Raw genomic sequence first — 27,951 nt, 5'->3', positions numbered from 1 at the left:
AATGACAAGCTCAGAGTCTTGTCTACAAATGCTTGCAGTTTAGGGAATAAGATCAATGAACTTGAGACTATAATGGCATCTGAGAATATAGATTTAGTGGCTGTTACTGAGACATGGTTCAATGGGAGTAATGACTGGGATATAACAATACCAGGGTTCTCTTTATACAGGAATGACAGAGAAGGCAATAAAGGGGGAGGGGTGGCCCTGAATGTGAAAGATAGCATAAAATCTAATTTAATACAAGTTAACGAGACCAATTTAGAGTCAGTTTGGGTTATGTTGCAGCTTGATAATCATAAGGTAAGTCTTGTAGGTGTGATATATAGACCACCTAGCCAGGAAAAAGAATTAGATGATCTACTAGTTGAGGAAATAGCTAAACTGACATTGAAAGGGGAAGTTATCATTATGGGTGACTTTAATCTTCCTGATGTAAACTGGAAAACCAAAATAGCTAGTTCTGCCAAGAGTACAGGTATTCTAAATTCCCTACTGGGATTATCTCTACAGCAAGTAGTTGAGGAGCCAACCCAGAAGGAGGCCATTTTAGATTTAGTATTCACAAATAGGAATTTGGTATCTGATATTGGGATATATTAGGAAAGCTTGGGATCTAGTGATCCCCAGTCAGTGTGGTTTACTATAAGAACAGTGACTGAGTCACACCACACAAAAACAAAAGTTCTAAAATTAGATTAGTGGTATACGAGTCCCTATCAGATTGGAACAGTTTCAATAAAGCCCAAGAAAAATGGGACTACTTAAAAGTGGCACTATTGAAGGCAACAGATAATTGCATTAGGCTTGTCAGTAAAAGCAAAAAAAGAAAGAGACCACTGTGGTACTCAGCAGAAGTGGCCAAAATCATTAAAAACAAAAAGATAGCATTTAGTAATTATAAAAACAAAACAAAAAAAAAACAGGATGACAGGGAAATTGATAAGATTAGGCAGAGAGAGGCTTCTAAAGAGCCTCTAAAGCACGGGCAGAAGAGAAATTAGCTCAGTCAGTGAAAAAAGGAGATAACACATTCTTCAGATACATAAATGAAAAAAGGAGACTAAAACAAGGAATTACCAAATTAAAAACAAAAGAAGGAAGGTATATGGAAGAAGATAAAGAACTAGCTGACTGCCTCAATGAATTCCTCTGTTCAGTTTTTACAAAGGAAAATGAAGGAAAAGGACCTTAGTTAGGGAGGAAGACTAATGAATCTTTTGATGCAGAAGAAGAGGTTCTAAGTCAGCTGTCTAAAATTAATACAAATAAGTCACAGGGGCCTGATGGGATACACCCAAAGCTATTAAAAGAGCTTAGTGGTGAACTAGCAAAACCATTAACAGATTTATTTAACCAATTACTGGTAACAGGATTCGTCCCAAAAGATTGGAAATTAGCAAATGTGCCCATTCACAAGAAAGGTAGTAGGGAGGAATCGGGCAACTATAGGCCAGTAAGCCTGACATCAATAGTGGGGAAATTAATGGAAACCATACTGTCACGGACGGGGTACAGGAAACAAGACAATGCAACATGCATATATGACTCACTGGATCCAAAGCTAAGGAACCAAAAGGGAGACCCCTGCACACAACCTGGCACTTTCCTTGGCTGCTCAGCCTTTGCAAAGATCCCAAAGGTGGATGGTTGCATATCCACGTACCTCGACTATATAACCCCTGAACACCCTACAATAGTGAGGGGACACGACCACCGGCTCCCTACACCAGACACAGAGGGAGTCAGGGTCACCTGGGATCCAGCAAACAGAAAATAACAGCTAAATGTACAGCACTTAACTTTGTAGCAGACGGGGAAACAGGATCAGCATGCACACACACTCCAGGAAGTAGTATAAGCCGCCCAGTAATGCATTATGGGGCGGAATTTAAAGGGATGCAATCAGTCCAACTACATGACAGCTGAGAGAGGCTAACGAGATGAGGAACTGAACACCACAACAAGGAAAACTCAAGGAGGATGTTCTGAAAGGCTTCTATCAGAGCTTCTCAGCTGTCTGGTTGTGACACATACTTAAAGAGGACCTTTCATCAATAAAATTTTATTTAAATAACCCCCCTAACTAATAGTCCGGCATCTACTGATGTTCCCCCCTTTTTTTTTTTTTTTAATTCGACCCCCGAATCCTGAAGAAACAGCCTGTTTCTTCTGTTGCAGCGTCTGTCACTCAGACGCTTTTTTGTAGGGGGCGTTCCTAAAGTATTTTCTTTGCTCTTCTCCCTGGCTGAGAGCGCAGCCAATCGCAGCGCTCCTCTCTCAGCCAGGGAGAAGGAGCTCAAGTTCTCGCGAGAATCGCGAGAACTTGAGCTTCCTAACATCCGGTTCCAGCGCCATCTTGGATTCCCCTGACGAGGATCCCGGCGGGTCAGGAAGCAGCGCAACGAGCGGCAGGGTAAGTATTAGAATCAACCCCTAGACATCGAGCAAATCTGCATCAAGTAGCTGCCACAGCACCCCTCAGGCAATGAGCATAATGGGGGTTATGATCCAGGACCCCCCCACAGCAGGCAGCAATAGGGGGGTCCTGATCATGCACCCCCCCAGCACAACCACCCCCCTCAGGCAACGAGCATAATGGGGGTTATGATCCTGGACCCCCACAGCCAGACAGCAATAGGGGGGTCCTGATCATGCCCCCCCTCAGGCAACGAGCATAATGGGGGTTATGATCCTGGACCCCCCACAGCAGGCAGCAATAGGGGGGTCCTGATCATGCACCCCCCCAGCACAACCACCCCCCTCAGGCAACGAGCATAATGGGGGTTATGATCCTGGACCCCCCACAGCCAGACAGCAATAGGGGGGTCCTGATCATGCCCCCCCCCAAGTACAACCACCCCCCTCAGGCAACGAGCATAATGGGGGTTATGATCCTGGACCCCCCACAGCCAGACAGCAATAGGGGGGTCCTGATCATGCCCCCCCCCAGTACAACCACCCCCCTCAGGCAACGAGCATAATGGGGGTTATGATCCTGGACCCCCCACAGCCAGACAGCAATAGGGGGGTCCTGATCATGCCCCCCCCAGTACAACCACCCCCCTCAGGCAACGAGCATAATGGGGGTTATGATCCTGGACCCCCCACAGCCAGACAGCAATAGGGGGGTCCTGATCATGCCCCCCCCAGCACAACCACCCCCCTCAGGCAACGAGCATAATGGGGGTTATGATCCTGGACCCCCCACAGCCAGACAGCAATAGGGGGGTCCTGATCATGCCCCCCCCCCAGCACAACCACCCCCCTCAGGCAACGAGCATAATGGGGGTTATGATCCTGGACCCCCCACAGCAGGCAGCAATAGGGGGGTCCTGATCATGCACAACCACCCCCCTCAGGCAACGAGCATAATGGGGGTTATGATCCTGGACCCCCCACAGCCAGACAGCAATAAGCGTTTTACAACAGTGAGCACTACCTCAAAAATTCACTACATGATTCTACTATAGTTCTGGTATTCAAAATGTATTTATTTTTCTCAGATATTAGAATGGATAATTCGCAAGATGAATTCCCACCAAGTGTTTTTGCGCCAAGATCTGAAAAAGTTAATTCCATAATAAAAAAAATGTTGATAATCATGTATTATCATCCTATCAGGCTGGTCATTGTTTATCCTATTTTTTTATTTTTTAATAGTTGGAGTGGCTAAAGAAACGTCTTCAACAGAAGTACGGTGTCACCAATAAATCTGAACCGTGTTTTCCAGAAAACCCCACTCGTTCCACATTAGATAACAGTGTTGATAGCATGGAAAATGAAGAGTCGGACAGTAGTAGAGTTGGAAATAACCAATGGTGCACGTGTACTAACTGTAAACCGATGCCAACCGCCATAGAATCGATCTGTTGTAAAGAAATTTCGAATATTGAACCGTATGTTACTGAAACAGTTTGCGTAATTGAGCATGAATATTTCCAACAATTTTGTCAAGATCGGGGAAGGGTGGAGGTGTCCATGCGGGCAATTGGAGAAGTGCTGCGTCCCCCTCCAGATAAAGAATTGAACAGGTGTTCTTATTCGTGTATTTTCTTCCATGAAAACAAAATCTGCTTCATTTTGTTCTGAACACCCAACCATATGTTTACATAATTATAATATTGTCTATAAACTTTAAAATTGAATATACTGTTGTTTTTAGGCTACTAAGAAAAACAGCATATCGTGGCTTTACAGCTTGGATACATGGCTATCTTGGCGTTGGAAGAAGACGCCCTATTCCTTCTTGTGCAGTGACTATCATAAGAGAAGTTTTTCCAGACCCACTTCAAGATTATTGCGGATTTCTAATGTTCAGAGAGGAGCCTGCAGAGTATCTAGCAATGGAGTAACGTCAAAGTTAATTATAATATATTATGAAAAAAGTGTAAAATAATATAGTTATGTAATAAAGTACCAATTTCACAATTTATGATTTTACATTTTATTTATAAATATATCAAAAACTTAGAAATTTACAGCATAATATTTTTGTATATAATGTTCAAATACAATATTCTCAATTTCAGAAATGTAATTGAGAGAAATGATAGACCTATTAAATAAAAAAGACATATATATCTTATAAAAGGCCTCCTCCATATCCCCTCATAGAGTACCTTCACACTTTCGTAAGGGCAGTCGGTCAGGCTATCTGGGCAGGTCAAAATGATTTGGGATCTACACAGCTACTTATCAGGTTTATGGCCGAAATAGCCCCCTGTCACCATTGACTATAAGCAGACCATAGTGTACTGCGATAGATAGATGGACTGAAATTCAAACATGCATTATTGCTAGTACCTAAAGCTTTCGCAGTGGGACGCCGCCGCCTCCATAATTGTCAACAGTTTTCATATTTATAAAAAATATTTTTAATTCAGGCTATTGTCCTGATGAATCGCCATGTCGCTAGTGTGAAGGTACCCATAGCCTTTACCAAACCTCACACAAAGTTTATGGATATTCCTTACACATCTGTAATAAAGCGGTATATAGTAACGTCCTTGCCAACAGGAAATAGATAAAATCTCGACAAAGCAAATGTTTTCTAATATGCAAAAATGTCAAATATATAAAACAAATATAATTTAAAAAAAGGACGTCTTATTAGAAAAATTGTTGACTTTTTCACACTTCATTACAGTTATGCAAAGGATATCCATAAAATGTATATATGTATTTTTTATTTAATTTTTTTAAAATATCAATTTCGCTTTAAAAAATATATTGGCAAAACTTTATTTAAAAAATATTCCAAATCCAGGATGATAGGGTAGGTCCAGGGCAAGTCCGTCAACGTGGTTGCGCGATTGTCAGCCTGTGGACAAAAGACATGGTCAGAAGCTGATATGTACTGCAGCGCCGTCTCTGTGAGAGGAAAAGGGTCAATCACGGGACTGTAGCTACATTATTATACTGTCAGTGAACATACCTTGGAGTCTAATCGGATCCCCTTCCTCCAAGGCTGGCAGGAAACGTGTTGTTCCTTCCTGGGCAGGTGCCACGCGGTGGTACAGTTTACTGTCAGCCTGTGGACAAAAGACATGGTCAGAAGCTGAAATGTACTGCAGCGCCGTCTCTGTGAGAGGAAAAGGGTCAATCACGGGACTGTAGCTACATTATTATACTGTCAGTGAACATACCTTGGGAGTCTAATCGGATCCCCTTCCTCCAAGGCTGGCAGGAAACGTGTTGTTCCTTCCTGGGCAGGTGCCACGCGGTGGTACAGTTTACTGTCAGCCTGTGGACAAAAGACATGGTCAGAAGCTGAAATGTACTGCAGCGCCGTCTCTGTGAGAGGAAAAGGGTCAATCACGGGACTGTAGCTACATTATTATACTGTCAGTGAACATACCTTGGAGTCTAATCGGATCCCCTTCCTCCAAGGCTGGCAGGAAACGTGTTGTTCCTTCCTGGGCAGGTGCCACGCGGTGGTACAGTTTACTGTCAGCCTGTGGACAAAAGACATGGTCAGAAGCTGAAATGTACTGCAGCGCCGTCTCTGTGGGAGGAAAAGGGTCAATCACGGGACTGTAGCTACATTATTATACTGTCAGTGCACATACCTTGGAGTCTAATCGGATCCCCTTCCTCCAAGGCTGGCAGGAAACGTGTTGTTCCTTCCTGGGCAGGTGCCACGCGGTGGTACAGTTTACTGTCAGCCTGTGGACAAAAGACATGGTCAGAAGCTGAAATGTACTGCAGCGCCGTCTCTGTGAGAGGAAAAGGGTCAATCACGGGACTGTAGCTACATTATTATACTGTCAGTGAACATACCTTGGAGTCTAATCGGATCCCCTTCCTCCAAGGCTGGCAGGAAACGTGTTGTTCCTTCCTGGGCAGGTGCCACGCGGTGGTACAGTTTACTGTCAGCCTGTGGACAAAAGACATGGTCAGAAGCTGAAATGTACTGCAGCGCCGTCTCTGTGAGAGGAAAAGGGTCAATCACGGGACTGTAGCTACATTATTATACTGTCAGTGAACATACCTTGGAGTCTAATCGGATCCCCTTCCTCCAAGGCTGGCAGGAAACGTGTTGTTCCTTCCTGGGCAGGTGCCACGCGGTGGTACAGTTTACTGTCAGCCTGTGGACAAAAGACATGGTCAGAAGCTGAAATGTACTGCAGCGCCGTCTCTGTGAGAGGAAAAGGGTCAATCACGGGACTGTAGCTACATTATTATACTGTCAGTGAACATACCTTGGAGTCTAATCGGATCCCCTTCCTCCAAGGCTGGCAGGAAACGTGTTGTTGCTTCCTGGGCAGGTGCCACGCGGTGGTACAGTTTACTGTCAGCCTGTGGACAAAAGACATGGTCAGAAGCTGAAATGTACTGCAGCGCCGTCTCTGTGAGAGGAAAAGGGTCAATCACGGGACTGTAGCTACATTATTATACTGTCAGTGCACATACCTTGGAGTCTAATCGGATCCCCTTCCTCCAAGGCTGGCAGGAAACGTGTTGTTCCTTCCTGGGCAGGTGCCACGCGGTGGTCCAGTTTACTGTCAGCCTGTGGACAAAAGACATGGTCAGAAGCTGAAATGTACTGCAGCGCCGTCTCTGTGAGAGGAAAAGGGTCAATCACGGGACTGTAGCTACATTATTATACTGTCAGTGAACATACCTTGGAGTCTAATCGGATCCCCTTCCTCCAAGGCTGGCAGGAAACGTGTTGTTCCTTCCTGGGCAGGTGCCACGCGGTGGTACAGTTTACTGTCAGCCTGTGGACAAAAGACATGGTCAGAAGCTGAAATGTACTGCAGCGCCGTCTCTGTGAGAGGAAAAGGGTCAATCACGGGACTGTAGCTACATTATTATACTGTCAGTGCACATACCTTGGAGTCTAATCGGATCCCCTTCCTCCAAGGCTGGCAGGAAACGTGTTGTTCCTTCCTGGGCAGGTGCCACGCGGTGGTACAGTTTACTGTCAGCCTGTGGACAAAAGACATGGTCAGAAGCTGAAATGTACTGCAGCGCCGTCTCTGTGAGAGGAAAAGGGTCAATCACGGGACTGTAGCTACATTATTATACTGTCAGTGAACATACCTTGGAGTCTAATCGGATCCCCTTCCTCCAAGTCTTGACAGCACTTCTCCTACACACAGGTAAAATGTCTATAAAAAGACAGTAAAGTTCCATTCTTACAGTAATATAACAACATCAACTTTAGTTTTGAAAAGCCAAATGGTCACTGGCTTGAGGCAGATCTACTTGCGCTATCCTTACCCTTTGCACTAGTGGGTAAACGAATATCAACAGCATAAACTAAAGTAAAATAACTAAAACAACAAAGTTAGTTCTCTTAACATTATAAAAAATAACATTTTACTGAACATGAAAGTAACGGAAAAGCAGGATTTTTTTTTTTTAAAGGAATTTTTTTTGTCTTGAACCAAGATGCACTTTATTAGTTTTTTCCAAAACGAGACCAATGTTGCCGTAGAATGTCTTCCTTGTTCGGGCGTTCTACATTAGCAATGTTTGGTGGAAGATCAGGTGTTCGACTCTTCCATTCTGCAGTGATGTCTCCTACAGCTAACTTCAAGCAATCGACTAAAATAGGAGTAACATGTTCCACGCTCATTGCTTCATAAACGTTCTTCACCATCCAGCGTTTTTTTCCCTTCGGAAGTATTAATTTTGTTCTTCTTGTTCCAATGGGTTCTGACACAGAAGTTGGGAAGTGAACAACTGCTTGTGGTCTTCCAATATTATTATTGTGTGCTAAAATTGCCAGTTTGGTTCGTGTTTCCATTCCATCTATACCAAAATGTATTCTTTTGGTTCTATACTTTTAAACTAAACTGTGGAAGGCTTCAAGAGGTCCAGTGTGGCAATTTCGGATCAGGTGTGGTACATCGCTGTTCATTTGTTCGCTTTTGATGATTTCTTCTAGTTTTTGATAAGCAGTACTTTCCTTTCTAAGCCACAAAACTGAAGTGTCTTCAGGTCGCAGTTCTTGGTGGGCACACTTATTATAGTGTTCTCCATCTTCCCATTCATGTCTGTTGGCTACATGATGTAGAACAGAATTCCATCTTTCCCGGAAAAAAAAAGCATTGTGGTCACACGTTTTAACACACCACCAGAAATGGTTGACTATCTTTTCTATCCATGGTTTTAGATCCTTTCCGGCTCTTCCGTTACTTGCCTTGATTAATCTTTTCTTTATGGACTTTGCATAGTGCCAAATGTCAAATTGATGATCTATGTCAGTGTACACCTCGCGCATCAATTTTTGAATACTGACATGTCGATAAGAGACAAATACACATATGTCAAAGCCATTGTTTTTAACTCGTTCCATTACAGTTTGGAATCCAAACTTCTCCATAGCTACCGATGAACTGCACTGGCTTCAGTGTACAACTTCGAAATCTATAATTTTTTCAGTGTACAGGTCCATAACAGTGTAGATACAATATTTAGCGGAGTGGCCGGGGCTATCACATTGACCATCTCCTGCCAAACAAATTGGCAAACCATTCAAATCTTCCTGTATTTTTTGTTTTTCTTGCTTCCAGGCAATATCGATAGCAGGGAACAGAAATTTGGTTTGGTAACGGTAATAAGTGGTCTCAGAAAATGTGCTCAAGCCAAAAATTCCAAACAACTCATGAACTTTTTGAAAGTTTAGGCCACTGCAGAGTATTGACACTGCCAAAAGGACATTTCCACTCCAGAAACGTCCAATTTTAGGCTGTGTATGCCATAATAAAGAGGAATGTCCGCTACGACAACTACCGCGAATTATAACAGCTGATCCTTTCCTTTGTTTTGAAATTGAAAACACAGTTAGATTGCAATCAACATACTGACACTTCACCTGACGTAGCAGTACATCGAGACAACTTTCGTTCACAATCAATTTCGTGTCTTTTACCATGTCTTTAAATTGCATTTCTGGAAAAGAATTATCATGTTCAATTTCTAACATAGACTGTAAAAGCAAATTGATCAGAAGAGCAGTGGCTTACCATCAAAGGGTCATATGAGTGGTCTCTTGAATCACGAATTTCCCCTGCGTCAGCCAGACTGCTAATATTGTATGAATCCTCCAAGTCACCTGTCAACGGAAATATCCCACTAACCAGATCATCATCATTACCGTCTTCTTCCGGTGGCTGGGAGATCTTTTCATTTTCAAATACAATAGGAGAGAGAAGTCTAATAAATGGATTAATTTGGTGCAGATTTTGGGATTGTGAACAATCAGGCAATGGGGTGGATTCATGAACAATATTTGTAGGTTGACGTAAAGGTGATTCTTCTTCCCTAAGGGTAAGATTTTTATCCATACTAATAATTATAGAATTAGTCAAATTGAACTCTGTCTGAGTTGAAGCATCCGTGAATTTGGAAATTAGAATTTCCACATTCTCAGAGACTTGTTGAACTTCCAGGCACGAAAGGGATACAGTATGACCACGAGATTCGGTTGGTACAGATGATTCTGATGATGAAGGTGTAACCGACTGCTGGGAACCTGTTGTATTCTGAAATCGTTTTTTCTTGTATTTTTTTGGCTCTAAAACTTTTCTTTCATAATCAAGAAAATTTTCAAAAATTGAAGGGTTTGCTACAGGGCGAAGCAAACGTCCGCCAGCGTTGACTATAAAACTCTCATCAGAAAAATTTAGGGAACAAATATGATACTTATTGTATCTTTTCTTTTTGTAAGATAGAATCTCCTCTGCTATAGAAAAAACTTCTACCTCTCCTGATGGAATTAAGATTCTAAGCCAATCTAATATTCTCTCCCTAAGGTTGGGAAAGCAATGCAATTTGATTTCGTGGCCATTTAGTATACGTCCAGCCTGGAAAAAACAATTTTTTACCCAACATGAATTCGGCATTTTATCAATTCCTGTTTTAAAAAAAAAAGAAAATATTAAAATATGCATATTATTTGGATACATGTTATAAGGTAAACTCAAACTTACCATATTAGCTGAAACACATTGAACGTTTAGAAATAGATTTTTTAATAAAAACCGATATTCGGAACAAAATAACTTTGTACATCCCATCTTCTTTCTTCAACAATGTTTTTTAAAAAGGAAATAAAATTAGGTCTTCCATACTTACCCAACCTGTATACTTACCTTTGTCGATATATTAAAATTATAAATAATATAATGATGGAACGTTGAACTATCGAACAACGCAATACAAACGTGTATTGGTTTTTTGAACTGGGAAACTGGACGCAACATCTTTCTTCTTCTTCCGATGACTGTCGGAATACAACTTACCGGTCCGGGTTGCTGCCCTGAATTGACTAACTGGAAATTCTCTGCAAAAAATATATAAAAGTTAAATTATACATTGAAAGTTATACTATCACCTGAAAAAATTATTTTAGATATTTTTTTTTTTTACGATTATATTAATTGTTTACTTACCTATAATAATATAACTATGTATATTATTTTAGTTTTGGGAAGTAACAATATAAGGGTACTTTCACACTAGCGTTTTTCTTTTCCGGCGCTGAGTTCCGTCCTAGGGGCTCAAATCCGGAAAAGAACTGATCAGTTTTATCCTAATGCATTCTGAATGGAGAGTCAGTCCTTCAGGATGCATCAGGATGTCTTCTGTTCAGTCTTTTTGACTGATCAGGCTTTTCAGAAAAACGTAGCATGCAGTATTTTTACCTCCGGCCAAAAAGCCTGAACACTTTGACTGAACGCCTGATCAGGCTTTTTTCCCATTGACTTGCATTAACGCCGGATCCGGCCCCGTGTGTTCAGTCAAAACGGATCCGGCTTTTGCATGTTAAACCCGAAAAATGTAAAAAAAAAGTTAAAGTCCATAAATGGCGGATCCGTTTTTTCCAAAGCATTTTTCCATTGTGATCGAAAGCCTGATCAGGATTCAAATGTAATCCGTTTTCACACGTTTTTCCGGATCCGGCGGGCAGTTCCAGTGTCGGAATTGAACGCCGGATTAAAACAACGCTAGTGTGAAAGTAGCCTTAGGTGTATATATCCTATTAATAGAAAAGAAAGAAATAGTAACTAGTTTGCCACTGTGTCCATATTATACAGTGGCAATTTTCACAACACAGTAGAGAGGAGGGTTGAGAATTGAAGGGTACACTTCAATAAAGTGTGTTCAATTACAAACGCGGCTACTCTGTGTGTGGCGATATCACTTGCAGTGTAATAAAAGTAAAGAAACAAACCCCTATATAACAGTGGATAAACTTAGGCTACTTTCACACTTGCGGCTGGACGGATCCGACAGGCTGTTCAACATGTCGGATCCGTCCTGCGGCTATTTCGCCGCTCCGTCGCCATTGACTATAATGGGAACGGGGGCGGAGCTCCAGCAAAGCAAGACGGTGCACGGAGAAAGCCGCCGGACTAAAATTACTGCATGTCAGGGTTTTTAGTCCGGCGGCTTGCTCTTTGCACCGCCGTGCTGCGCCGGAGCTCCGCCACCGTCCCCATTATAGTCAATGGGGACGGAGCAGCGGTCCGCTGGCGCGGCGAAATAGCCGCAGGATGGATCCGACATGGTGAACAGCCTGTCTGATCCGTCCTGCTGCAAGTGTGAAAGTAGCCTTAGTCTTAAAATTTAAAAACAACTTTGAAGATTGTGTACAGATCCTACTAAAATAGGAAGCAGTCGGTTGTCTAATTAGAGGTTGATAAACCCACGGCCGAGTATGATATCATAAGGAGTGACCAGGGTTTGTTTGTTTGTCAATATAGTATGAGAAAAAAAAACAAGGTCCCCCCCTATTTTCATAACCAGCCAAGTGTTAAACCGACAGCTGTGGGCTGGCATTAGCAGGCTGAGGAGTTCCAAATTTTTTGGGTCCTTCTCATCCTAATAACAACAGCCCACAGCCGCAACAAGAACAAAACCATAAAAAAATAAAAGTTTCAGGCTTGTCAGGCAACTTGGGTCTTCACGGCAAACAAAGGCCTTTGAGTGCGGGGCTAATTGTTAGGGGTTTCACTCTTAGCATTGTTGAAAATATAAATTCAACGGTGGCTGACAAAGTCATAGTGATGGGAGCCTCTGTAAAGATTCAACCATTACTACCACTGCAAGTTCATAATAACCACAAGTAGAATAGTCGTGTTTGCAATCACTTTATTGAAATGATCACTCCCCGACTCATGCCCTCGTTGGCCAGTTTATTATATAAATACCAATGGATGATTATAACTCTTCGTGTCGCTGGTGGTTAGTCGGAGAAACAATCTAATAAACAAAACAAATATACAAAAAAATAGTCATTGTTGGGTGTTAGATAATCCACCATGAGAAGAGAAAGACACATGATTAGACAAAAAAACTTCATTTGTTGAAATGAAAATGGCCAAGGTATTGACAAGCCCCAGCACGCCAGTTACCTATGTGGTGTTTGAGAGGTCTGGGACTACAAGCCCCATCACATCAGTTGCATGTGTGGTGTTTGAGTGGTCTGGCACTACAACCCCCAGCACGCCGGTTGCCTCGATGGTGTTTTATGGGGTCTCTATTTGTGACCCCCATTATGCTCGTTGCCAGTGGGGGGGGGGGGGGGTTGTGCTGGGGAGGCATGAGCAGGACCCCCCTATTGCTGCCTGCTGTGGGGGGTCCAGGATCATAACCCCCATTATGCTCGTTGCCTGAGGGGGGCATGATCAGGACCCCCCTATTGCTGTCTGGCTGTGGGGGGTCCAGGATCATAACCCCCATTATGCTCGTTGCCTGAGGGGGGGGGGCATGATCAGGACCCCCCTATTGCTGTCTGGCTGTGGGGGGTCCAGGATCATAACCCCCATTATGCTCGTTGCCTGAGGGTGGTGGTTGTACTGGGGGGGGCATGATCAGGACCCCCCTATTGCTGTCTGGCTGTGGGGGGTCCAGGATCATAACCCCCATTATGCTCGTTGCCTGAGGGGGGGTGCATGATCAGGACCCCCCTATTGCTGTCTGGCTGTGGGGGGTCCAGGATCATAACCCCCATTATGCTCGTTGCCTGAGGGGGGTGGTTGTGCTGGGGGGGGGGCATGATCAGGACCCCCCTATTGCTGCCTGCTGTGGGGGGTCCAGGATCATAACCCCCATTATGCTCGTTGCCTGATGGGGGGGGGGGGCATGATCAGGACCCCCCTATTGCTGTCTGGCTGTGGGGGGTCCAGGATCATAACCCCCATTATGCTCGTTGCCTGAGGGGGGTGGTTGTACTGGGGGGGCATGATCAGGACTCCCCTATTGCTGTCTGGCTGTGGGGGGTCCAGGATCATAACCCCCATTATGCTCATTGCCTGAGGGGGTGGTTGTGCTGGGGGGGGCATGATCAGGACCCCCCTATTGCTGCCTGCTGTGGGGGATCCAGGATCATAACCCCCATTATGCTCGTTGCCTGAGGGGGGGTGCATGATCAGGACCCCCCTATTGCTGTCTGGCTGTGGGGGGTCCAGGATCATAGCCCCCATTATGCTCGTTGCCTGAGGGGGGTGGTTGTGCTGGGGGGGTGCATGATCAGGACCCCCCTATTGCTGCCTGCTGTGGGGGGTCCAGGATCATAACCCCCATTATGCTCGTTGCCTGAGGGGGGGGCATGATCAGGACCCCCCTATTGCTGTCTGGCTGTGGGGGGTCCAGGATCATAACCCCCATTATGCTCGTTGCCTGAGGGGGGTGGTTGTGCTGGGGGGGGTGCATGATCAGGACCCCCCTATTGCTGCCTGCTGTGGGGGGTCCAGGATCATAACCCCCATTATGCTCGTTGCCTGAGGGGGGGGCATGATCAGGACCCCCCTATTGCTGTCTGGCTGTGGGGGGTCCAGGATCATAACCCCCATTATGCTCGTTGCCTGAGGGGGTGGTTGTGCTGTGGGGGGTGCATGATCAGGACCCCCCTATTGCTGCCTGCTGTGGGGGGTCCAGGATCATAACCCCCATTATGCTCGTTGCCTGAGGGGGGGGCATGATCAGAACCCCCCTATTGCTGTCTGGCTGTGGGGGGTCCAGGATCATAACCCCCATTATGCTCGTTGCCTGAGGGGGGTGGTTGTACTGGGGGGGGGGCATGATCAGGACCCCCCTATTGCTGTCTGGCTGTGGGGGGTCCAGGATCATAACCCCCATTATGCTCGTTGCCTGAGGGGGGTGGTTGTGCTGGGGGGGGAATGATCAGGACCCCCCTATTGCTGTCTGGCTGTGGGGGGTCCAGGATCATAACCCCCATTATGCTTGTTGCCTGAGGGGGGTGGTTGTGCTGGGGGGGGGGCATGATCAGGACCCCCCTATTCCTGTCTGGCTGTGGGGGGTCCAGGATCATAACCCCCATTATGCTCGTTGCCTGAGGGGGGTGGTTGTGCTGGGGGGGGCATGATCAGGACCCCCCTATTGCTGTCTGGCTGTGGGGGGTCCAGGATCATAACCCCCATTATGCTCGTTGCCTGAGGGGGGTGGTTGTACTGGGGGGGGCATGATCAGGACCCCCCTATTGCTGTCTGGCTGTGGGGGGTCCAGGATCATAACCCCCATTATGCTCGTTGCCTGAGGGGGGTGGTTGTGCTGGGGGGGTGCATGATCAGGACCCCCCTATTGCTGCCTGCTGTGGGGGGGTCCAGGATCATAACCCCCATTATGCTCGTTGCCTGAGGGGGGTGGTTGTGCTGGGGGGGTGCATGATCAGGACCCCCCTATTGCTGCCTGCTGTGGGGGGTCCTGGATCATAACCCCCATTATGCTCGTTGCCTGAGGGGTGCTGTGGCAGCTACTTGATGCAGATTTGCTCGATGTCTAGGGGTTGATTCTAATACTTACCCTGCCGCTCGTTGCGCTGCTTCCTGACCCGCCGGGATCCTCGTCAGGGGAATCCAAGATGGCGCTGGAACCGGATGTTAGGAAGCTCAAGTTCTCGCGAGAGAGGAGCGCTGCGATTGGCTGCGCTCTCAGCCAGGGAGAAGAGAAAAGAAAATACTTTAGGAACGCCCCCTACAAAAAAGCGTCTGAGTGACAGACGCTGCAACAGAAGAAACAGGCTGTTTCTTCAGGATTCGGGGGTCGAATTGAAAAAAAAAAAAAGGGGGGAACATCAGTAGATGCCGGACTATTAGGTAGGGGGGTTATTTAAATAAAATTTTATTGATGAAAGGTCCTCTTTAAGGAGAGGATTGTGGAACATCTAAAATCCCATGGATTGAAAGATGAAAAACAGCATGGGTTTACTTCAGGGAGATCATGTCAAACTAATCTTATTGATTTTTTTGCTTAGGTGACTAAAATAATAGATGGCAAAGGTGCAGTAGACATCGCTTATCTAGACTTTGGGACCCATATTGTTTTATATCTTTATCAGCAAAATTGCAGAAGGCCTCGATGGTAAGGTGTGTCTTTTTGCTGATGACACAAAGATTTGTAACAGGGTTGATGTTCCTGGAGGAATACACCAAATGGAAAAGGATTTAGGAAAACTAGAGGAATGGACAAAAAGGGATTTAGGGGTCATTATTTCAGAAGACTTAGAGGTAGGCAGACAATGTCATAGAGCAGTAGGAAATGCTAGCAGAATGCTTGGGTGTATAGGGAGAGGCATTAGCAGTAGAAAGAGGGAGGTGCTCATGCCGCTCTACAGAGCACTAGTGAGACCTCATTTGGAGTATTGTGCGCAGTATTGGAGACCATATCTCCAGAAGGATATTGATACTTTGGAGAAAGTTCAGAAAAGAGCTACTGAGGCTACTTTCACACTTGCGTTCGCAATTCCGCTCGTGAGCTCCGTTTGAAGGAGCTCACGAGCGGACGCGAACGCCTCTGTCCAGCCCTGATGAAGTCTGAATGGAGCGGGTCCGCTCAGACTGCATCAGTCTGGCGGCGTTCAGCCTCCGCTCCGCTCGCCTCCGCACGGACAGGCGGACAGCTGAACGCTGCTTGCAGCGTTCAGCTGTCCGCCTGGCCGTGCGGAGGCGTGCGGATCCGTTCAGACTTACAATGTAAGTCAATGGGAACGGATCCGCTTGAAGATGAGCCCATATCGCTCAATCTTCAAGCGGATCCGTCCCCCATTGACTTTACATTGAAAGTTGAAGTTATTAATGCAGAGGGATCCGTACTGAACGGAGCCTCCGTCTGCATTAATATGATCGGATCCGTTCAGAACGGATCCGATCAAGCGCAAGTGTGAAAGTAGCCTAAACTAGTACCGTATTTATCGCCCCATAAGACGCACTCCCCCCCCCCCCCCCCCGCAAAAGTGCCTCTGCGTCTTATAGGGCGAATGCTTCCATTTTACATCGCAGTCTGCGATGTATCAGCTGGAGGGGGGAGGGAGGGGGGGGGCGGTGTCATGCAAATGCGGTGCGGCCGCCGCAGTCACTGTACTCCGGCCCCGCCACTCACTCACTTCCTTATTGCCTAAACCTTTTATAATAATAACTTTAATTGAAGTTCCAATCTCCAGCCCCATCTGTACTACTTACTAAATGTCCTGTAGCATGCAGAGCATTCATAAAGTAGGCGGCACAGGCACATGATATCAGTGAGTTACGGCCGGCCGCCCGCCCTGCTCTGCCTGCTACAGGGCATTTAGTAAGTAGTACAGATGGGGCTGGGGATTGGAACTTCAATTAAAGTTATTATTATAAAAGGTTTAGGCAATAAAGCAGTGAGTGAGCGGCGGGGCCGGAGTACAGTGACCGCACCGGCCCCGCTGCATTTGCATGCCACTGGCCCCTCCCACAGGTTTAGCTCCGGTATATTAGGGCATCTGTGGATGCCACTATTATGGGGTGGGGGATATGTGGATGGCACTGTTATGGGGTGGGGGATCTGTGGGTGACACATATATAGCAGTGCCATCTACAGATCCACCCCCATAACAGTGCCATCCACAGATCCCCCTCCATAACAGTGCCATCCACAGATCACCCCCCATAACAGTGCCATCCACAGATCACCCCCATAACAGTGCCATCCAGAGATCACCCCCCATAACAGTGCCATCCACAGATCCCCCCATAACAGTGCCATCCACAGATCCCCCATAGTAGTGTCATGCACAGACCACCATTAGTTCAAAACCCACCAAAAGCACACCTTTTGGTTAAAAATATTTTTTTTCTTATTTTCCTGCTCAAAAACCTAGGTGTGTCTTATGGGCAGGTGCGTCTTATAGGGCGAAAAAAACGGTACATGGATTGAAGGATGAAACTTACCAGGAAAGATTAAACGACCTTAACATGTATAGCTTGGAAGAAAGATGAGACAGAGGGGATATAATAGAAACTTTTAAATACATAAAGGGAATCAACAAGGTAAAAGAGGAGAGAATATTTAAAAGAAGAAAAACTGCTACAAGAGGACATAGTTTTAAATTAGAGGGGCAAAGGTTAAAAAGTAATATCAGGAAGTATTACTTTGCTGAGAGAGTAGTGGATGCATGGAATAGCCTTCCTGCAGAACTGGTAGCTGCAAATACAGTGAAGGAGTTTAAAGGGAACCTGTCACCTGGAAAACGCATATTAAACCGACCACAGTACCTTACAGGATCCCCCAGTGTGTTGCTAATCATGTTTTTCTTTCCTCTTTGGGTTTCTTCATACTTCATAATGTCGGTTGGCGCTCTCTCCGAGTCAGGCTTGAAGTCAAGGGGGCAGCGGCTTCCTTGCTTCAAGTAAAGCTAAGCCCGCCCCTTACCCCTCCTCTCTACAATTAGATGGACGTGATGCCGTGATCGCGCTCTTTAATTTTCTGTTTTTATACAGTTTTTATTTTTTACAGTGTTCAGCTAAGTTGTTAGGTCATGTGATATTTTTATAGAGATGGTTGTTATGGACGCGTTGATACCTAATATGTATACTTTTTTATTTATTTCACTTTAACACAATAATAGCATATTTAACACCAAAAAATGATGTTTTAGTGTCTAATGTTCTGAGAGCTATAGTTTTTTTAACCAATATTCTTATGTAGGGGCTCATTTTTTGCGGGATGAGGTGACGGTTTTATTGGTATCATTGTTAGCGGGGAAAAAATTATTAAAATGGAAAATCTGCCAAAAAAGTGAAATTCTGAAATGTCATCTCCATTTTCAATTAATTCTTGTGGAACACCTAAAGGATTAACAACGTTTGTAAAAATCAGTTTTGAATACCTCGAGGGGTGTAGTTTCTAAAATGGGGTCATTTTTGGGTGGTTTCTATTATGTAAGCCTCGCAAAGTGACTTCCGACCTGAACTGCTCCTTAAAAAGTGGGTTTACTTCTAAGCCTTCCAATTTTTTTTATTTCATTTTCAAAATGATCCAAAACATGAAGTAGACATATGGGAAATGTAAAGTAATAACTATTTTTGGAGGTATTATTATCTATTAAAAAGTAAAGAAATTGAAATTTGGAAATTTGCTATATTTTTTAAAATTTTGGGTAAATTTGGTATTTTTTTATAAATAAAACTGAAAATGTTTGAATTAATTTTACCACTGTCATGAAGTACAATATGTGACGAAAACATTCTCAGAATGGCATGGATAAATAAAAGCGTTTAAAAGTTATCTCGAAATAAAGTGACACTGCTTAGATTTGCAAAAAATGGCCTGGTCCTTAAGGGGTTAATATTCCTGGGGAGCCACAGTATGACAGCGAATTCATACCCTGTGTTAAGCCACACCCCCAAACCCCCCCTTTTGGGGTGTGGCTTAACTTGCTCTGTATTTTTTGTAGGGAAAGGTGGCAACCCTTGAAGGGAGGTATAGGAAGTGACAACCAGTGACAACCAGTCTAAGCAGTTTATCCATACATTCCAATTGCAACTAATGATGAAACCAATAGATATTATGAAGTGTAAACCGATCGGTTACACTATCGATCAGAAGATTAATGGCAGTCATAGATACAGGACTGTAATAATGGCTCCATATAAAACAGCAATATATTTGTGTATAAGATAGCATAACATAAGTCACTTAACACCTTCCCGACCAGCGCCGTAATAGTACTGCACAGCGTGACGTGAATTGCCGCCTAGTGCAGTACTATTAGGGTGCGCTGATCAGGCGGTTGCAGGAGCGGCGGCTACCTGATCAGCTGCAGGGGACTGATGTCGGCGCATAGAAGGGGTTTGCTGTGGCTGAGGGAGCCCATCGGGTCCCCGCGCTGCTCTGTGTAATACACTAACAGGCAATGCATTACAATACAGATGTATTGTAATGCATTGCAGAGGGGATCAGACCCCCAATAGTTAAAGTCAGAAATAAAGTTAAAAAAAGTTTCAAGTGAAAGAAGAAAAACGCCCCTTTTCCCCTGCTAAAAAATTGAAAAAAAAGAAAAGAAAACACACATATTAGGTATTGCCGTGTCCGTAACAGCCAGCTCTATAAAAATATCATATGATCTAACCCCTCAGATGAACACTGTAAAAAATAAAATAAAAAACGGTATAAAACAAGCTATTTTTGTCACCTTACATCGCAAAAATTGCAACACCGAAAAGTACCAATCAAACCGTCACCTCATCCCACAAAAAATGAGACCCTAACTAAGACAATCGGTAAAAACATTAAAAAGCTATCCTTCTCAGACAACAGAGACACTAAAGTATGATATTTTTTTTGCTTCAAAACTGCTATTATTGTGCTAAAGTGAAATAATAAAAAAAGTAGACATATTAGGTATTGTCACGTCCGTAACAACCTGCTATATAAAAATACCACATGACCTCAGGTGAACACTTAAAAAAAATAATAATAATAACAGTGCCAAAAAAGCCATTTTTTGTCACCTTACATCACAAATATTGCAACACCAAGCGATCAAAAAGGACTATGCCCCCCCAAAAATAGTACCAATCAAACCATCACCTCATCCCTCAAAAAATGAGACCATAACAGACATTCGGTCAAAAAGTAAAAAGCTATGGCTCTTAGACTATGGATACACTAAAACATCATTTTTTTGGTTGAAAAAAACTTAAATAAATAAGAAAAAATATACATATTAGGTATTGCCACGTCGGACTAGCTGCTCTATAAAAATATCAGATGACCTAACCTGGAAAAAAATAAAAATAAAAACTGTGCCAAAATTACAAATTTTTTGGTCACCTTGCCCCATAAAGTGTAATAATGAATGATCAAAAAATCATTTGCACCCAAAAATTGTACTAATAAAAACGTCAACCCTTCCTGCAATAAACAAGCCCCTGCACAAGACGATCGGCAGAAAAATAAAAAAATATGGCATATAGAAAATGGAGACACAAAAACATACTTTTTTTCAAAAATGCTTTATTATGTAAAACTGAAACAAAGAAAGTAGACTTATTTGATATCATTGCAGCCGTAACAACCTGCTCTATGAAAATAGCACATGATCTAACCTGTCAGATGAATGTTGTAAAATATAAAAAAAATAACAAAACAGACATTTTTTGGTTACCTTGCCTCACAAAAAATGTAATATAGAGCAATTAAAAATCATATGTACCCCAAAATAATACCAATAAAACTGGCACCTTATCCCCTAGTTTCCAAAATGGGTTCACTTTTTGTGAGTTTCTACTGTAAGAGTGCATCAGGGGGGCTTAAAATGGGACATGGCATCTAAAAACCAGTCCAGCAAAATCTGCCTTCCAAAAACCATATGGCACTCCTTTTCTTCTGCGCCTTGCATTGCGTCCTTACATCAGTTTACGACCACATGTGGTAGTTTTATGTAAACCGCAGAATCAGGGTAATAAATATTGAGTTTTGTTTGGCTGTTAACCCTCGATGTGTTAAAGAAAAAAATGAATTTAAAATGGAAAATCTGCCAAAAAGTGAAATTTTGAAATTTTATCTCTATTTTCCTTTAATTCTTGTGGAACACCTAAAGAGTTAAAAAAAGTTTGTAAAATCAGTTTTGAGTAGCATGAGGGGTGTAGTTTCTACAATGGGGTCATTTATGGGGGGTTTTCACTATGTAAGCCCCACAAAGTGACTTCAGACCTGAACTGGTTCTTAAAAATTTCAAGAATTGCTTCTAAATTTCTAAGCCTTCTAATGTCCTAAAATAATAAAATGAAATTAACAAAATGATGCCAACATAAAGTAGGCACATGGGGATGTTAAGTAATAAATATTTTATGAGGTATCACTTTCTGTTTTAAAAGCAGAGAAATTTAGAAAATTGAGAATTTTTCATAATTTTGGGTAAATTTGTCATTTTTTCATAAATAAAGGTGAAATATATTGACTTAATTTTATGACTGTCATGAAATACAATGTGTCACGAGAAAACAATCTCAGAATGGCTTGGATAAGAGAAAGCGTTCCAAACTTATTACCACATATAGTGACACGTGTCAGATTTGCAAAAAAATGGCCTGGGCAGGAAGGTGAAAACTGGCCCGGGGTAGAAACGGTTAAAGACCAATACATGCCAAGGAGTGAAAGGGGAGGGAGGGGATTTTTGTGATGGGGGGGGGGAGTCTGATATATAAAGCGCCAATGCAAACACAGGGAGACTAGATAAAGCAGGTATAACTGCTTTGCTCATTCAATCCTCTAGGTCTCTCTGTGCATAGCTGGAAAATCCATTCCAGTTCTTTGCACAATATTTTATTGTCCATACCGCCCCCCCTGGGTGATTGAAAAATTTGCTCAATCCCCTGAAAGCAAATCACCCCTGGATTGCCTCCATGTAAGTCGACAACGTATCTAGCCAGGGTGATATCCCTTTTGTTCCAGGTGTCTCCCAAATGTTCACCAACATGCCGTCTAAGATCGCGGATTGTCTTACCAACATATTGCAGGCCACAGGAGCAACTGATGAAATATATGACTCCCGTGGTCCTGCAATTAATAAAGGTTCTGATGTCAAAATTCTGGGAAGTAACAGTTCTCGTAAATATCTTGCTGACTTTCATAAATTTACAAGCAATACAGCCACTACATCTAAAATTGCCTTTGATGTTATGCGATAACCAAGTCTGAGGCTGTGATGGTTTTATAAAGCTGTGAACCAGCCAATCTGAGATTCAGTTCTCTCCGAAAAGTGATGGAGGGAGAATCCCTAATCAGATCACCAATATTGGGGTCTGTTTTAAGAATCCCCCAATGGCGATTGAGGATCTCCCTCACCATATGGTGTCCAGTATCGTAAGTGTCAATAATTCTAAGGCCTTCATCTCTAGTATCCGTATTTTTAGGGTTGAGAAGGTCCTGTCTCTCAACACAGCAGGCATGATGGTATGCAACATTCAGGACAGAGTCCAGATATCCCCTTGATCTGAACTTATGTCTCAGGTCATCGGCCGCAATTTTAAAGTCAAAAGTATTTGAACAATTGGGCCTCACTTTCAGGTATTGTCCCTTGGGGATGCCTTTCCGCAATGCCCAAGGGTGCCAACTCCCCGACTGCAAGAGGTTGTTCGTGGCTGTTGGTTTCCTGTAAATTCTAGTGGAGAGGCTATTATCCTCCCCTCTAGTGATGGTCAGATCAAGGAAGGTCATGGAGTCGTGGGTCAATCGTGGAGGTAAAGAACAGCCCCAGATCATCAATATTGAGCTGCTCTACAAAATAGTGGAATTGTTTAGTGTCCCCCTTCCACAAAATCAAGATATCATCAATGTATCTCAGCCACAGCTGGATACATGATGACCACTCCTCACATTGATTGCCAAAAACCATAGCATATAGCGCATACATTATTTTATACCACATATGTGTCACCTGATATACAGTACAGACCAAAAGTTTGGACACACCTTCTCATTCAAAGAGTTTTCTTTATTTTCATGACTATGAAAATTGTAGATTTGCACTGAAGGCATCAAAACTATGAATTAACACATGTAGAATTATATACATAACAAAAAAGTGTGAAACAACGGAAAATATGTCATATTCTAGGTTCTTCAAAGTAGCCACCTTTTGCTTTGATTACTGCTTTGCACACTCTTGGCATTCTCTTGATGAGCTTCAAGAAGTAGTAACCTGAAATGGTTTTCACTTCACAGGTGTGCCCTGTCAGGTTTAATAAGTGGGATTTTTGCCTTATAAATGGGGTTGGGACCATCAGTTGCTTTCTGGAGAAGTCAGGTGGATACACAGCTGATAGTCCTACTGAATAGACTGTTAGAATTTGTATTATGTCAAGAAAAAAGCAGCTAAGTAAAGAAAAACGAGTGGCCATCATTACTTTAACCACCTCCCGACCGCCTAACGCGCCGATGCGTCCGGGAGGTGGTTGATTTACTCCTCCTGGACGCATCGGCGCGTCATCTCGCGAGACGCGAGATTTCGTCACAGCCGGCCCGCGCATGCGCATCGCGGGCCGGCATTTCGTCGAGAAGTATTTAGTCAGCAACCTGCCGGCCAATGATCGCGGCTGGCAGGTTGCTGATTTTTAAAAAAAACAATCAGAGGCCATATATCAGATCATATTTGTAAATATGATCTGTTATATGGCTGGCCTACTCCTCTGCTGGTTCTTTTCGTCGGTTGGATCCAGCAGAGGAGCAGGCTACACAGTGAGTACACCAAACACCTCATACTGGCCCCAGATCACCCCCCTGAACCCCTATTAACCCTTTGATCACCCCTTTGATCGCCCCTGTCAATCACTAGTAAAGGAAAAAAGTGATCAGTGCAAACTGTCACTTTTTTTTTCACTGGTATTGACCGTTAGGTTTTAGGTATAGTTTAGGCCCCTTGGTTAGGTAGTTTAGGGATCAGTTAGCGCCCAGCCCACCGCACCGCAGTCACTGATTCGCTGATTAGCGTATCGCTAATCAGCATTTGTACTTTTATAGTATCTGGAAGTGATCAAAACTGATCACGGTCAGATCTATAATTGTATTAGTGTCACTTTAGGTTCGCCCTCCACCCAAAACGCAGTGTTTGCCCGATCAGGCCTGATCGGTCGCCCACACGTGCGTTCACCCACGCCCGCCCCACCGCAGTGGCAAAAATTATTTTTTTTTGATCACTGCACATTGACTTTACACGCGCTGCGGCGATAAAAAAAATCAGTTTTGATATTTTTTATCAACCGCAGCGGCCTCCGGTACTTCGCTAGCCTCCCCTTTGTAAGACAGGCTTGCTTTTTTTTCTTGGGTAGTCTCAGGGAATACCCCTAAATTTAGTTGCCCACATGTCAAACAGGGGGTATTCTTCTGAAGAGGCCTACAGGCTTCTGACCCAGTCGGATGAGGAATGGGAACCCTCATCTGATGAATCTAGTGGGTCAGAATACGAACCTGTAGAAAGCAGTGGCTCTCTGACCCAAAGTTCGGACGAGGAGGCTGAGGTCCCTGATAGCACCAGGCGTACCCGGCCCCGTGTCGCTAGACCGCAGGTTGCGCAGGATCCGCTTCAAGAGCAGCAGAGTGGGGCTGGTGCTGTCGTATTACGTGGTGAGGCATACACCAGCAGCCCAGCCCTTCCTGGACCTAGTACCAGCACTGCCGTAGAACATGGTGAAGTAGCGAGCACCAGAAGGGCAGTTGAAGCTGGTACGGTGGCACGTGCAGTAGTGACCCCGTCGCAGCCACCGCAAAGACGTGCCTGTAGAGCCCCTAGAATCCCTGAGGTGCAGGCAAACCCTGATTGGCAGTCCCCAACTTCAGCCGCACCTGTAGTTCCCCCTTTCACCGCCCAGTCTGGAGTTCGGGTTGAGACAGCTCAGATCGGTTCGGCCCTGGGATTTTTTGAGCTGTTCTTGACTGCGGAGCTCTTAGACTTAGTTGTGGCAGAGACAAACCGGTATGCCACACAATTTATAACCGCTAACCCGGGAAGCTTTTATGCCCAGCCTTTCCGGTGGAAACCAGTCCAAGTTTCCGAAATTAAAACTTTTTTGGGCCTTCTCCTCAACATGGGTCTAACTAAAAAGCATGAATTGCGGTCATATTGGTCCACGAACCCAATTCATCACATGCCCATGTTCTCTGCTGCTATGTCCAGGACACGATTTGAGACCATCCTGCGTTTCCTGCACTTTAGTGATAACAGCACCTCCCGTCCCAGAGGCCACCCTGCTTTTGACCGGCTCCACAAAATTCGGCCCCTCATAGACCATTTCAACCTGAAATTTGCAGATATGTATACCCCAGAGCAAAACATCTGCGTAGACGAGTCCCTGATACATTTTACCGGGTGCCTTGGCTTCAAACAATACATCCCATGCAAGCGCGCCCGGTATGGGGTCAAATTGTATAAGCTCTGTGAAAGGGCCACAGGCTATACCCACAAATTTCGTGTCTATGAGGGAAAAGATCAGACCCTGGAGCCGTTCGGTTGCCCTGACTACCTGGGGAGCAGTGGGAAGATAGTCTGGGACTTGGTGTCACCCTTATTCGGGAAGGGGTACCATCTTTATGTGGACAATTTCTACACAAGTGTGGCCCTCTTTAAGCATTTGTTTCTAGAACGGATTGGCGCCTGTGGTACCGCGTGAACTAGTCGCGCGGGCTTCCCCGAACGGCTCGTTAGCACCCGTCTTGCAAGGGGGCAGAGGGCCGCATTGTGTAACGAAGAACTGCTCGCGGTGAAATGGAGAGACAAGCGTGACGTTTACATGCTCTCCTCCATTCACGCAGACACGACAATACAAATTGAGCGAGCAACCCGTGTCATTGAAAAGCCCACGACTATAACCTTCACATGGGAGGGGTGGACTTCAATGACCAGATGTTGTCTCCGTATTTAGTTTCCCGCAGAACCAGACGCTGGTATAAGAAGGTGTCTGTATATTTAATTCAATTGGCTCTGTATAATAGTTTTGTTCTCTACAGTAAGGCTGGGAGAACTGGATCCTTCCTCAAATTTCAGGAAGAGATCATCGAGAACCTCCTGTACCCAGGAGGTTCCGTGGCCCCATCCACCAGTGTAGTTAGCCGTCTACACGAGCGACATTTCCCCAATGTCGTTGCTGGTACCTCAACCCAACCGTCACCCCGAAAAAGATGTTGTGTCTGTAGCAGGAGTGGAATAAGGCGTGACACCCGCTATTTCTGTCCTGACTGTCCTGACCACCATGCCCTATGCTTAGGGGAGTGTTTCCGGAAGTACCACACACAGGTACACCTAGCATAGGGATCATCTCACCAGGACAGGCACACAGGGCTATTAGGGCCCATTCACTCACACAGCTGCTGCAAACGTCTCCTTTCACCTGGGACATAGTGCATAACGCACTTTGCCACATCTTTGGGCGATTTGCGCAAGTTAGTGGAATATGAGACTTTGTAAGGAAAAAAAATAATCATCATTTTCCGCTAACTTGTGACAAAAAATTAAAAATTCTAGGAACTCGCCATGCCCCTCACGGAATACCTTGGGGTGTCTTCTTTCCAAAATGGGGTCACTTGTGGGGTAGTTATACTGCCCTGGCAATTTAGGGGCCCAAATGTGTGAGAAGTACTTTGCAATCAAAACGTGTAAAAAATGGCCTGCGAAATCCGAAAGGTGCACTTTGGAATATGTGCCTCTTTGCCCACCTTGGCTGCAAAAAAGTGTCACACATCTGGTATCGCCGTACTCAGGAGAAGTTTGGGAATGTGTTTTGGGGTGTCATTTTACATTTACCCATGCTGGGTGAGAGAAATATCTTGGCAAAAGACAACTTTTCCCATTTTTTTAAACAAAGTTGGCATTTGACCAAGATATTTTTCTCACCCAGCATGGGTATATGTAAAATGACACCCCAAAACACATTCCCCAACTTCTCCTGAGTACGGCGATACCAGATGTGTGACACTTTTTTGCTGCCAAGGTGGGCAAAGGGGCACATATTCCAAAGTGCACCTTTCGGATTTCACAGGCCATTTTTTACACATTTTGATTGCAAAGTACTTCTCACACATATGGGCCCCTAAATTGCCAGGGCAGTATAACTACGCCACAAGTGACCCCATTTTGGAAAGAAGACACCCCAAGGTGAGGGGCATGGCGAGTTCCTAGAATTTTTTATTTTTTGTCGCAAGTTAGTGGAATATGAGACATTGTAAGGAAAAAAATAAAAATAAAAAAAATCATCATTTTCCACTAACTTGTGAATTTTTTTTTAAAATTCTAGGAACTCGCCATGCCCCTCACGGAATACCTTGGGGTGTCTTCTTTCCAAAATGGGGTCACTTGTGGGGTAGTTATACTGCCCTGGCAATTTAGGGGCCCAAATGTGTGAGAAGTACTTTGCAATCAAAATGTGTAAAAAATGGCCTGCAAAATCCGAAAGGTGCTCTTTGGAATATGTGCCCCTTTGCCCACCTTGCCTGCAAAAAAGTGTCACACATCTGGTATCGCCGTACTCAGGAGAAGTTGGGGAATGTGTTTTGGGGTGTCATTTTACATATACCCATGCTGGGTGAGAAAAATATCTTGGTCAAATGCCAACTTTGTATAAAAAAATGGGAAAAGTTGTCTTTTGCCAAGATATTTCTCTCACCCAGCATGGTTATATGTAAAATGACACCCCAAAACACATTCCCCAACTTCTCCTGAGTACGGCGATACCA

General features: G+C 44.4%; 1 protein-coding gene and 3 long non-coding RNA genes across 5 annotated transcripts; all 4 read right to left on the bottom strand.

Moving 5' to 3' along the window:
• Positions 1 to 5,143: 5,143 nt before the first annotated feature.
• LOC122921609 lies at positions 5,144 to 5,644 on the bottom strand. The gene is made up of 2 exons (XR_006387048.1): positions 5,438 to 5,644; positions 5,144 to 5,323 (listed from the first exon to the last, which is right to left on the bottom strand). It is a non-coding gene; the product is annotated as an uncharacterized LOC122921609 (long non-coding RNA).
• Positions 5,645 to 5,651: 7 nt separating this feature from the next.
• Positions 5,652 to 6,801, bottom strand: LOC122921606. Its single transcript, XR_006387047.1, has 6 exons — positions 6,705 to 6,801; positions 6,494 to 6,590; positions 6,283 to 6,379; positions 6,072 to 6,168; positions 5,861 to 5,957; positions 5,652 to 5,746 (listed from the first exon to the last, which is right to left on the bottom strand). It is a non-coding gene; the product is annotated as an uncharacterized LOC122921606 (long non-coding RNA).
• A 203-nt stretch (positions 6,802 to 7,004) lies between these two features.
• Positions 7,005 to 10,506, bottom strand: LOC122921599. 2 transcript variants are annotated; one of them, XR_006387045.1, is made up of 5 exons: positions 9,480 to 10,506; positions 9,329 to 9,405; positions 7,549 to 7,616; positions 7,338 to 7,434; positions 7,005 to 7,223 (listed from the first exon to the last, which is right to left on the bottom strand). XR_006387045.1 is itself a non-coding variant. In XM_044271701.1 (2 exons), the coding sequence occupies exons 1-2, from the start codon at positions 10,446 to 10,448 to the stop codon at positions 9,382 to 9,384; spliced, it is 993 nt and encodes a 330-aa protein (XP_044127636.1). In that variant the 5' UTR covers positions 10,449 to 10,506; the 3' UTR covers positions 9,169 to 9,381. The 2 variants fall into 2 exon arrangements, 1 of the variants encoding a protein (XP_044127636.1); XM_044271701.1 differs by lacking the exons at positions 7,005 to 7,223; positions 7,338 to 7,434; positions 7,549 to 7,616 and having other exon boundaries at positions 9,169 to 9,405.
• Positions 10,507 to 10,695: 189 nt separating this feature from the next.
• LOC122921593 lies at positions 10,696 to 10,962 on the bottom strand. Its single transcript, XR_006387042.1, has 2 exons — positions 10,908 to 10,962; positions 10,696 to 10,798 (listed from the first exon to the last, which is right to left on the bottom strand). It is a non-coding gene; the product is annotated as an uncharacterized LOC122921593 (long non-coding RNA).
• Positions 10,963 to 27,951: the final 16,989 nt, after the last annotated feature.

Source organism: Bufo gargarizans, chromosome 1 (assembly GCF_014858855.1).
Source record: "Bufo gargarizans isolate SCDJY-AF-19 chromosome 1, ASM1485885v1, whole genome shotgun sequence".
In the NCBI taxonomy this organism is placed as follows: domain Eukaryota; kingdom Metazoa; phylum Chordata; class Amphibia; order Anura; family Bufonidae; genus Bufo; species Bufo gargarizans.
The sequence above is the reverse complement of the archived record's forward strand: the minus strand, read 5'-3'. Positions and strand labels throughout refer to the sequence as shown.

Excerpts from the sequence above, each read along its gene's own strand:
- LOC122921599 (XM_044271701.1), bottom strand. The coding sequence starts at position 10,448 with ATGGTAAGTTTGAGTTTACCTTATAACATGTATCCAAATAATATGCAT. Across the intron at positions 9,406-9,479 it reads ACTCATATGACCCTTTGATG|AAATGCAATTTAAAGACATG; the intron begins GTAAGCCACTGC and ends ATTCTTTTCCAG.